Genomic DNA, 11,869 nt, shown 5'->3' with positions numbered 1-11,869 from the left:
CAAACAAGACAAACAAGACATACAGACAGACAAAACAAACAAGACATACAGACAGACAGACAAGACAGACATGACAGACAAGACAGACAGACAGACAGACAGACAGGCATACAGACAGAGTTCAGAATCAAAATCAGGTTTTATTACCATTTGGGCAAGTATAAATATTATAAAAAATAGGACACAAAATTAAATATAAAAAATACTATAAATACCAGGGGAGGGTCGTGCAATACGTTGAAAGTAAATACTAGAGTGTCACAGTCACATCAGGAAGTCTGTGATCCACCTACAGATGGAGTCAAGCACGCTCAGCTGGTAGAGCTTGTTCTGAAGCAGAGCAGCTGAAGTCCACAAACAGGATCCTGCACCTGGACTCCCCAGGAACCTACGCTCCTAGGGAGTCCAGGTGCTGCAGGATGAAGTGGAGAGTCATGTTTACTGCATCGCCTACAGATCTGTTGGCGAACTGTAGAGGGTCTAGTAGGGGGTTGGTGATGTCCTTGAGGTGGGACAGAACAAGGCTTTCAAAAGACTTAATTACCACAAAAGGCAGGGCGACGGGTCTGTTGTCATTATGTCCTGTGGTCCTTGGTTTTTTGGGGATGGGGATCATGGTGAAGGATTTTTAGCAGGCAGGCACATGACATGTCTCCAGTGAGGTGTTAAAAATGTCTGCAAACAGAGACAGCTGATTGGCATAGTGGTTCAAAGTTGGTGGGGAGATAGATTCAGGTCCGGCTGCTTTGGAGGGGTTCTGTCTCCTGAAGAGCTTGTTAACGTCCCTCTCCAGGATTTAAAGGGTTGACACTGTGGTAGAGGGGGACAGGGGCACTGTGGTGGGGAGGTGTTAATGCACTGGAGTTGAATTGCTGAAATGTCAGTTAAATCCAGGAGAATGGGTTGTTCTTAAACTGTGCTTAGGACCATACCATAATATACAATGGGTGAATATATGAACTTTGAAAATACAGGAATGTGTGCTTGTGTGTATTCAAGTATGTATTAACTGGATATATGTAAAAATACGCAATAAACAGATTTGGAAATTTAATAATACATTGAAGTGGTTTACCATCTGCTTGAACTTACCAATAATATCAATAACCTGGTAGCAAGTATATTTAAAAATCTAAGTTTATTACAGAGCACGGGGCATTCACAACAGAGGCATGCAACATTACAGAAGTCTGAGCCAGACAAACCAAGGGGTCTGGAGAAACATGGAGACAACGCTGAAAAGGTGGGACAAAGCATTTATTAAATTATAGTTCATAAAACACGGAATTTGACCTTGAATGTGATCATATCCATCCCAAAGACTGGTACACTGGGACATTAAGAGACAGCATCAAATGAAGAACTAAAATATGCTGACAGTGTGAGATTATAGTGCAGTGGAACCAGGCATAATCCTCTCAATTTGATTTAGCATTTGAACATTTCATACTATGATGCCTCCAAATGTTTAACAACTCAATAATGAAATGGAAAAATACAAGCTTGGAAAATACTGAAAATCAAACCAAATAAATAATTAGACCTGTAAAGATGCATCAAGACTTTGCTTCACTCAAATGTGATGCATGTAAGCTGTTGATTCCCCACTTTAGTATTTTCCCATTTAAAAAAGATCAAATACGATTTATGCTAAAATGTCATTATATATTTTCAGTCTGATAGTAAATAGAAGGGGGATAATAATTGTCAGAAGTCTACAGCTTTTAGTTTCCTTTCTTCTTTCTCACTAAGGGGCTGCTGGGAGAGGAGTTTGTCATGCAGACGGTGGTGTTTGCCGATACCCAGCTTTGGCAGGCCTCGGTTCAGCCCCTCCAGCAGCACGCAGGCCTTGCACAGTGCCTGGCTGGAAATGTAGCCACACCGATTACAGGTCCCCTGCACAGGCATCTTGACCCCCTCCCGCACAGAGAGGTTCTCACCGGAGTGGATGATATCCATGATTGAGCTGGGCCTTACACTCTCCAGGTCCTTTAAAAAGGTCCTGGCGTGGCCACGATACGCATTGGGAGAGTAGATACATTCAGTGGAAAAGTAGTCCAACTTCTTAAAGTAAGCGTACAGAACAATCTCCTTCTCATATGCGTATTTGAGGGGCTTGCAGCGCGGCACGACCCCTTCCCCCTCACTAGTAGTGGAGATGGCAGTGCAGCGGCGTAGACGAGCTATATCCCCCCGCAAGACGTTCATCAGAACTGTTTCTGCCACATCATCAGCGTTGTGACCTGTCCAAAAAAAAAAACACACAAAAAAACAGATCCAGCTACTGAAACCAAACCCAACAAAGTATTTATGGTTTAACATTAAGACTGAAACTGCTTTAATCTGTACATTTCAAGGTTGAAAATCTTGTATTGATAGTTTAAAAGGGCTTTGACGTTACCTGTACATATCTTGTCCACTTTCAGCATGATGGCTCCTCTGTCTAGCGCCTGCCTTCTGAACACTCCACAGAAGGTGCAGTTATTTTTCAGTCCCACCTGCTTCACTATAGCATCCATAGTCCAGCCATACAGCTCCTCATAAGATACAATCATCAGTGGCAGTTCATACTGTTGCTGATTCCTCTTCACGGTCTCCAACGAGTCGTCCCGGTAACCAGTGATTCCCTCATCCACTGAGAGAAGCATAAGTTCAAGGCCATAGTTGTATCGCTCATTTAGGACCTTCATTACATGTGCAAGCACTGTCGAGTCCTTCCCTCCCGAGGCAGCGATACCTACAGTTTCCCCAGATTTGAAGAGCTTTGCTGCCAAAATTGTCTGATGTGTCTCCTCCTCAAAGGCCCAGAAGAAGCACTCCTTACACAACGAGTGGCCCGTTTTTGGACGTTTCAGCACAGCTCGCTTCTCTGCACAGCTGCTGCACAGGACAGGCATCTTGACTGTTGACAGAAGTTGTGGAATGAGGTTATAAAATGCATTTCCAAATCTACAAAGCTCTGTCTTATTGTTGCTCACACTCTGTGTTTACTATAGATTGGTTATATCGGTGTGCTTAAATTGTTTAAACAAGAAAAAAGATAGATATCTTGTTCCTATACAAGACAGTAACTTATATAAACAAGATTATAACCTGTTCTCACAAATTAATTATTGTCTTTGTACAAGATGGAATATAAAAATGAATACCACCTTTCAGCAACTTATGGGAATCCCACTATGCTCCCACTTAAAGCAACAATATGCACCTTTCGTTTACTTTAAAATTGCAGCTTTAAATTTAGTTTGCATATTTGGTGATGAAATACGATCTCCTGCAAGAATTGTATAACTTACTGATGTATTGCCAGAATCAGGCCCAACAAGGTCAACAGTAATGGTAAATTGTAGATCAGTTAAAAAAAGTAAATGAAAAAAAAACATGTTCGTCTCAAATACTCACGAGGAAACTAAAATATGAGGAATTCCGAACAGAGTTTGGTGTATTTGTTACAGCAGCAGATCTCCTGGTTCAGTAAGCCAAGGACCATGGGTAATATCCACCATCCAGGTGTGTTTCAGCTCAGAGAGTGGGACCACGCAGTCAGAGATCCACTCAACAGATCGATGGGCTTTGGTTTTTCTCTACATGAAAACTATTAATCGTTCAAACTCTGAGCATAAAACACCACATGTTGCTGAAGACGGCGGTGCTGCTTTAATATAAATGACTTATCAGTATCATTTAAGTAGAGAGACTCAAAGACTCCTCTGGACATAATAACACTATGTGCTTCCAGAAAGATACTGTCAGTCATCTATCAGTGTGCTATCTTAGGAAAACTAAACACTACACATATGCTACTTGGTGGTTCAATAGAAAAACACCTTAGAAATAAATGTTAAAGTGTTCTTACTATAAGTAAAGCACACAAATGGCATTAATCGTCAATTTTACTCAAGTTATTAAAATCGAATGATACCAGATTATGGCTCGTCAACATTCAACGTGTCTCGCTAGCTAAGCTAAGCTAACAGTAACATTAATGTTAGATAAGGTTTCATACCAACTTCTCCGATGAGCCGAGCTCTGAGCTGAGAATGAGGTGGAAGTATCCCAGGAGAAGTTCGATCAAATATTACTTTTCTTAGTAAAACAACTTGAGTTTGAAATGACTGAGCGGAGCTTGTGTAGCATGTCGCTTCATCGTCTGTCGTTCTTCTTCTCCGGTCAATAGAGCGTGGGGGCGGATGTAAGTCTCTTCAGCACAGCCTATCGACTGGAGTTGGACTGTGCAACTAAAGCTGTAATACTGACAGCCCTGAAATGTGTCTGGTACCTTCATTAATCATTAAAGATTACTGATGTTATTCCTTTAAATCAGTCTCGGCAGAAGTCTGGCAAAGAGTGATGAGAGGTAAATGACACAAGCAGGTGAAATGTAAGCAATAAGGATTTATTAATCTGCATCAAAGAATGTCACTACTGCAACAGCTGCAATGGATATCAAAATGCTGTATAGTGTAAATGAGGGACAAAGGGGGTGCTGCTGGGGGGGAGAAAGGCGGCCGAGGTCAGGGTTCACGACAGGAAAGAGTCACAAACTTAGTTGACGGGGTGAAAAGCACCCCTCTGATGCCACTGCATGTCTCTGATGCGACGAACCGACTGGATCTGAGGAATCTGGGCCCCGAACTCAGAGCTGTCCTTGTACTCCCCCTTTTCAAACAGGTACTGATAGCCTCTGTAGCCTGGGTACTGGTAGCCCACCCAACTGGTGGCACAGAGAAGGGGAAAAAGAGGAGAGACAGTTAGAGGTCAAAGGTCTGAGATAAATGTGGTGCACAAGATTTGTTTGCAGGATGGACTCACGTGCCACTCTGAACCCGGACAGAGGAGACCTTCTCCTGGTAGCCGTGTGCGTGGAAGCTGGGGACATCATCGTCTATGATTTCTATCTTCTTCCCTGCAAAGCTGGGGTTTTCGTGAAGGACAATCTTGTGCTCCTGGCTGTCCTGGGAAAGCAACAAAACAATCCAGTGGGTTAAGTCTGTTTAAGTGGGTTTGAGTGATTGGGGGGGTGTAATTATTTTTAAAAAGTGGGATTTTTACCACTTTAATCGGGCGAAAAGCAACAATGGTGTCACTGCGCCTGCTGTTGGTCCAGGAATCCCAGCGAGGATACTCCCCCTTCTCAAACACGTACTGTTCCCCTTTGCAGTTGGCCTGCTCGTATCCCACCCATCTGAGGGGGCAGAGCAGACACATGGAGGGTTGTGGTTGGTGCAGGGGCAAATATGCATATATAATAATATAATAATAATGTATTTGTGCTCTTCTGTGTGCCATCCACAACTGATTCAAAATTATTTCTCTGTGTGTAAGGTTCTAAAGTCATTGTCAAGTTTTCTGTCTGTCTCCACACCCACACTCACGGTCCACACAGCACCAGTATGGAGCCCACTTTCTCCATGCCTGCTTCCAGGAGGTTGTTACTGGGGCCAGTCAGCTCATGGCAGCGTCCCTGGAAGTTTTCCTGCTCATAGATAACCAGCTGCGAGCCAGTTGGAGAGAAGAAGAAAATACGTTTAACATACTGAAACAATTGTTTTTTGCTACTTTTTTCAATCTAAAGTTGCCCGACTGATGTTTGGAAGATACAAGACCTCAAATCGGGAATGCACCCGGGCTCACAACACAGAAAGATGCAGACTGAGCTGCTCTGTGTTTGCTACATTTCCTCTCACCTTAAACGCACTGGTGCCTGGCTGCTGCTGCTTGGATGCAGGGTTCTGGTGGTCTGTGGCCATAGTGAATGGATCGGCAAGGAGGAAACTGAAAAAAAACCCAGCAAAATAAATATAAATGTATTCTTTCTGAAAATATCTGTGGATGTTCATGTGATTATAAAAGATTTATAGATTTAAATCTGAAATATAAGCAGATCGAAAGGCTTTTAATCCCTTTCTGAATGATTATGTATCTGTTTCTCTCCCTCCAAAACAGATTCACAGCCTTCTGAACATAGAATCACTGCAATGTAACATGGGAAATAATTTCATGAAGTCAACACTAAAATATTAACACTGAGCAAAGATTATATCTGTAAAGTTGACAAAATAGAGCACAACAGACATCAACCGCTTACCAGTACCTGTCTGTGCCAGTGTGTTTGTGATGGTGTGATCAGCTCAATATATACGGGATGCCCAGGGGTGGAAACTCTGCCAACAGTACCCCACAGTGTCCAAGCCGGCCTGCAGATCGGCCTGCCATAGGCCCAGCACACCGAAATGAGGGGTCACCATGTAGCCTCCCCCCACCCCGGGGTGTCACACTCCCACAAAGTTATTTCATTAGTAGCCAGTTTTGTCCAGCCAGTCATTGTTCGACATCCACATGATTCAGCACAAACAGTGCCAAGAGACCTGCACCTACAATGAGAGGGAGAGAGAAAAAGAAGGGTTGTAAAAGATGGGGTTTACTGTACTGGAGAGTAGTGGACAGGATTGAATAACAAACCCTGCTGAATATTTACACAAGTGTAGGTGTATTTAGTATTTCATCTAGAAAACACTGCAGCTAATGTGTGCAAAGCCAAAAAAGAAGCAGCTCCAAAGGTTTGCTTGAAGTTAAAACATTGGTCCACATGAGTAAAAAAAGTACAGTATAATATGTTTTTATGTCCCGGAAGGAGGTTTTATTTTCTTCTGTGTTTGTTAGATAGTTGCAGGATTATGCAAAAACTACTGAACAGATTAACATGAAACTTGGGGGAAGGATGCAGCATGTTTTCAGGAAATAACAAAATTAATTTAAGTGTGGATTTGGAACCCGGGGGCAGATCCAGGATTTTTGTTTTACTTTCCTTAACGTTGCGAGATAGGACGTCTCTTAACTTTTGCCACGATATCTCAGAGAATAACTCATGGATCTTGCTGAAAAGAATCAGTTATGTTTAGTTGCAGATTCATTCAGTTTAGTACAAATCCAAATAAAAATCTTGATCTAGTGAATTACAATGTGGATTCAGTAGTGCATTATTGAGCTGTGTACTATTCTAGTATATTTTTTGATTCAGAGGTACTTTTCCTGAGAATCTATTTTATTCTACTTTGTCGCCTTTACAATTCAGAGGAATATCTTGTAGTTTTTGCTCCATTATATCTATCTGATAGTTGCAGTTACAATTCTACTAAAGAGTGATCTCCCCTCTAAATGTCTCTAATTCTTTCAATTAAATAACAGTTTAATAAAGACATCAAGACATACGTTGATATCATTTTGTGGAGGAGTCTTTGTTTTTCTTAAATTAATCACCTCACAGCCATTGGATTTATCTTGGTACTCTTTGGATGAGGTCGATTCCATATAAAAGTCTTCACCTCCATTTACTAAAAAAGTTTTTACCTGACATAAACTGGTCAGCTAAGCAGTGAATAAAAATAAAGAGCTTAGAGAGAAAGAACTTCTTATAAAACAAGTCAAATAAAATGCAACACAAAACTAAAAACTATATACATTGAAAGGTAAAATGCTACTTGTGCATTGATGCTGTATTTACAAACTAATACTACATTATTACTACAGTTAGCTAGTAGTTTGTGATATTTTTGATGATTTTTTTTTTACTTTTACAAACATAAAATATGAATACCTCTTCCTCTGCTGGAAAATGATTGATTGATTTCTTGTAATTTGTTCAGATGACACTTTTTAGGGCAGATAGTCAAGTCAAGATTTAGATCTGAGGTTTTGTGGTTCAGCAATACTGCGTTTCTTGTGTCTGTCTTGTGTATCAATATCAGTGATTCCTGTCCTCAAACACCTCACCAGGGCAGCTGACCTAACCTTTGCACTCTGGCCTATGTGAGGAAGTCTGTGAAGATCAGTGCCTGTGGGGACTTTCCAAACAAAACCAAACAACAACAAAAAAACATAATTTTGTCTTGTTGAAGTTGTGTTTGCACTTTGAAAACACAGAGATAACTTTCTGAGGAGTCACATTACACATCCCACCATCCACCCGTTATCATAACTGTGTGTCCTTCATGGGTTGCAGGGGGAGCTGGAGCTAATCAGCTGACATGGGGTGAGAGGCGGGGTACACTGTGGACAGGTCGCCAGCCTATCACAGGGCTTACATGCGACAAACAACCGTTTTACTTTCACATTCACACGTCTCCAGTTAGGTCTTTGGCAGAAACGGGGAGGACATCACATAAAACAACTCTAGGTTATGTTATAAAGTCTTCCTGGTGAAGACTGTACAGATACAGTTAACATAATGTATAACAATAAACATATGTAGTTTAAACATAGTGAATTGAATTGAACTTAATCAAAATGGAATAAAATGTGAGCCCTTGGTGAGACTGTGAGGATCTTCATGTCTCCAAGGATTTTGCAAAAGTCCGACCTGTCAATTTTAGTCGTCATAGACACATGTGGCTGATTATAGGTGGTGACTTTTTTGTTTGGATATCATTTATTTTTAGGCCGGCTGTGGCTCAGGAGGTAGAGTGGATTGTCCTCTAACCAAAAAGTTGGCGGTTCAATCCCAGCCTCCCCCATTGCATATGACAAAGTGACCTTAGGCAGGACACGGGACACAATGCGTGTAGAATGCTTTGAATGTGAGAATGGCAAAACCTGTACTGTAAAGAGATTTGAGTGGTCATCAAGATTACAAGAGTGATGTGTAAATACAGACTTTATATTTTTACTTCATTACAACCGATTTCAGTTCAGCAGACTGTATGTGAGAGCATTAGTTCATTATCTCTGTTTTTCATGAGATTTCAAGTTCTTATTTCAGAGGTGAGAGACAATAGAATGAACCTGAACTGTTTATTACAGCATCATCTGTCACTGGCTGATTCAAATCACAGCTCCCGAGCTTATACCTTGTACTTATAAAGACTTTATTTACTTGTGCATGTGTTGATTGTGTCCAAGAGTGCAGCTCCATGCTGTAGTGCAGCACTTAGACTGAACATGACACAACATCCCGAAAATAAGTTAGAACACACCCTGAAAATGATTAGACTGTGTAAGAAATCCACATAATCTTTATAGAGTGTGGACCAAACTAAAAAACCCCTTGACTCCTCTGACGGATGTTAAGATAACACAGATGTGTTTTCTTAAGGCTCACAGTTGGCAGACTGCATGTTTTTGCATGTACTCATTAAAAAATCTAAAACCAGTAGGGATGCACTGGATGACACATCCTGTTTATGTCTGTCCCACTCTGTTCTCTGTTGTTCATGTATTTAGGCACCGAAGAGAAAAGTTTGGACATGTCAGTGACTTCTATTAATCATGTTACGATGGTAATGATTTCTGTTTTTGATTATTACCTCTGTATTACAGCAGAATAGTCATTATGTCATTATGAAAAGTTAACACATCTGCGGATTGTGGAATGTTATCATTAGACTAATATTTCATTTTCCAAAATGGTAATCATAATTTGAAGATTATTTTAGTGGCATCGTAATGTTAGCTCTTAAGATTAACCTGCTGACCAATAATGATGGATGAGGATCATTACCCATCAAACTCACAATGACGACTATGGAAGGGAATGCAGTGCACTCTGTTTTAATAGCAAGCATACATACAGTATGACATCATTTCCATTGCTGTTGAGCAGATGCGTGTCTACATATTCTCTAAGTCATGTGCTCCAATGCTACAGTTGTCATACTGACATCACAGGGGAAACACAAACAGTAAATGTGTCGTGTAAATAAACTGAGCTCATCCTAACTTAGAAAATATGTGGGTGACACTATTTTCACATCGACATCATCTCTGATTGTGGCTTTTTCAGTTTCAGTCACCTTGACTAACAATAATCATCAGTAACATGACCAACAAACAGGGCCAACTCCAGGTCAAACAACTTTTATTCGCCACTGAAACATACATGGCATCCCTCACTGGGCACAAGCAGCAGTTTGCCATGGTTAGGTTAAGGCAGAGGGCGGGCACTGTCAGCAGCGTGGGGGAGGCTGTGGGAGGGGTCGGGAGGCTGTGGGAGGGGTCGGGAGGCAGGCGAGGATACTGCTCAGCTGGCTCCAGCTGAGGCAGGAGGGGCAGGAGGTACTGGGGCGGGGTCGGGTTCGGGGCCGGGAGCCGGATCCGGGTCAGGAACGGTGAAACAGCCTCTCTTGTGCCACTGCATGTCCCTCACACGTCGGACAGACTGGATCTGAGGCGCAGGGGCCTCCCAGTCATTCCAATGCTTGAAATCACCTCGCTCGAAGATAAACTGGCGCCCTCTGTAGCCTGGGTACATGTAGCCAACCCATCTGGAGGAAGGGAAAACAAAGTGTATGATATTTGTCACATAAAATACCACATTATAATTATGTATTAGTTTGTAATAATAATAATCTGATTGAAAGGAAGGATCTTACGTTCCGTTAAGAGCCTTGACACTTGCTACACGATCCTGAAAACCGTGGCCCCACAAACTGGGCACATCATCATCGACAATCTCCATCTTTCTACCAGTATATCCGGGGTTCTCATACAGGTGGAGCTTATGCTCAGCACTGTCCTGTGGAGGGGAAACAGACACAAGATACTTCCAAGTCCTTCAAATGTCTCCAGTCAGTGCTGACTGTTTGTTAATGTTATGTAGGAAGGTCAAAGAGGGAGTATGTGAAAGTAATGTGTGAGCAAGCTTCAGTATGAAACCATGCACATATCAGTGTCCGGAGGAGCAGTGTCAGTCACCCACCACTTTGAGCAGCCTTAGAGAAAAGAGGGAGTAGCTGTTCTGACTGTTAGTCCAGGTGTCCCAGCGTGGATACTCGCCCTTCTCCAAGATAAACTGCTCCCCTGTGAAGCCATGTCGATCATAACCCACCCAGCTGAGGGGGGGAAAGAACAACACAGATGGTAATGTGACAGGTGCATATGTGAAGAAGCAGCACTTGAGCTAAATTAACTGATATATGCACTTTACTCACGGTCCTGACTCAACAATCACAGATCCAACCTTCTCCAGTCCCTTCTCCGTCACATCTTTACACTCAGCAGAAAACTCTGCCTTGCAGCCCTGGAAGTTCTCGAACTCAAACAGCACCACCTGGATCACAGAGAGAGACCTGCGTGTTTTCAGACTGCATAGCACCGACACAGATTCATCTCATTTCCCACTGGAGAAGTTTGAATGGAAGGCCTCCATGAGATGAAACATATCATCCACTGATTCATCTTATTGTTATTGTAAGATAGCATACAGAAAGGGTACAAAAGGGAAGTAAGTCAAAAAATCCTTCCCTGATCAAACTGGTTTTTCATTTGTGGACAGTACCTTATACGTGGCTCCAGCTCCACCCTGGCTCTTCCCTGCAGCCAGCTGCTCCGGGGCGCTCTGCTGCTCCGACATCCTCCTGATCCACTGCTCCTCCACTTTTTGGCAGCAGCAGCAGCAGCACACACCCAGACAGATCACCAGCCATCACACATGTACACACAGGCACAGGAGGAGAGCTCAATGTCACAGTTGCAACTCATAACTCACCCTGAAAAGATTTTATTTATTTTGTCCTAAAGCAGCAAAACTCATTTGCAGTATAATATTCTGTTTACAGGAAAACACAAAAACCATATTCCTTATCAGGTTCAGTTACAGTCCATGATGTCAAAATCCTTCAAACCTGGGTCTTCACTGATGCAGCACCATCTAACTTCATTGCACTGACATTAATACACTTGCTATTACTTTCCTGTGTCCAGAATGAGGCCTTTACCTGGATATGCCTGCTAGGAAATGGTAGTGTCCCTCTTTCTCTGTCCCACTTGGTGTTTGCTGGGGTTGAGCCATTAGAGGGCAGGGACAGGGGGGGTATTTATGGTTTATTTCTGGCAACAACAGCAGAAACAGTGGAGCTGTTGATACAGCAAGTCT

General features: G+C 42.3%; 3 protein-coding genes across 6 annotated transcripts; all 3 read right to left on the bottom strand.

The window, feature by feature from the left end:
• Positions 1-1,242: 1,242 nt before the first annotated feature.
• ctu1 (cytosolic thiouridylase subunit 1 homolog (S. pombe)) lies at positions 1,243-4,216 on the bottom strand. Of its 2 annotated transcripts, none has more exons than XM_069524174.1 (3): positions 3,403-4,216; positions 2,402-2,902; positions 1,243-2,243 (listed from the first exon to the last, which is right to left on the bottom strand). In XM_069524174.1, the coding sequence occupies exons 2-3, from the start codon at positions 2,895-2,897 to the stop codon at positions 1,708-1,710; spliced, it is 1,032 nt and encodes a 343-aa protein (XP_069380275.1). In that variant the 5' UTR covers positions 2,898-2,902; positions 3,403-4,216; the 3' UTR covers positions 1,243-1,707. The 2 variants fall into 2 exon arrangements, with proteins under 2 accessions (XP_069380275.1, XP_019949121.1); XM_020093562.2 differs by having other exon boundaries at positions 4,007-4,214.
• Positions 4,217-4,375: 159 nt separating this feature from the next.
• Positions 4,376-6,244, bottom strand: crybb2 (crystallin, beta B2). Of its 2 annotated transcripts, none has more exons than XM_020093776.2 (6): positions 6,095-6,244; positions 5,688-5,775; positions 5,376-5,494; positions 5,053-5,185; positions 4,813-4,955; positions 4,376-4,714 (listed from the first exon to the last, which is right to left on the bottom strand). In XM_020093776.2, exons 2-6 carry the CDS (start codon positions 5,748-5,750, stop codon positions 4,546-4,548), a joined length of 627 nt encoding a protein of 208 aa, XP_019949335.1. In that variant the 5' UTR covers positions 5,751-5,775; positions 6,095-6,244; the 3' UTR covers positions 4,376-4,545. The 2 variants fall into 2 exon arrangements, with proteins under 2 accessions (XP_019949335.1, XP_069380277.1); XM_069524176.1 differs by having other exon boundaries at positions 6,089-6,158.
• A 3,278-nt stretch (positions 6,245-9,522) lies between these two features.
• Positions 9,523-11,866, bottom strand: LOC109633739 (beta-crystallin B3-like). Of its 2 annotated transcripts, none has more exons than XM_020093774.2 (6): positions 11,712-11,866; positions 11,273-11,370; positions 10,926-11,044; positions 10,694-10,826; positions 10,368-10,510; positions 9,523-10,259 (listed from the first exon to the last, which is right to left on the bottom strand). In XM_020093774.2, the coding sequence occupies exons 2-6, from the start codon at positions 11,345-11,347 to the stop codon at positions 10,016-10,018; spliced, it is 714 nt and encodes a 237-aa protein (XP_019949333.1). In that variant the 5' UTR covers positions 11,348-11,370; positions 11,712-11,866; the 3' UTR covers positions 9,523-10,015. The 2 variants fall into 2 exon arrangements, with proteins under 2 accessions (XP_019949333.1, XP_019949334.1); XM_020093775.2 differs by having other exon boundaries at positions 11,619-11,744.
• Between the last annotated feature and the right edge of the window lie 3 nt (positions 11,867-11,869).

Source organism: Paralichthys olivaceus, chromosome 4, assembly GCF_024713975.1.
Source record: "Paralichthys olivaceus isolate ysfri-2021 chromosome 4, ASM2471397v2, whole genome shotgun sequence".
Lineage (NCBI taxonomy): Eukaryota > Metazoa > Chordata > Actinopteri > Pleuronectiformes > Paralichthyidae > Paralichthys > Paralichthys olivaceus.
This window is presented reverse-complemented; position numbering and strand designations above follow the sequence as displayed.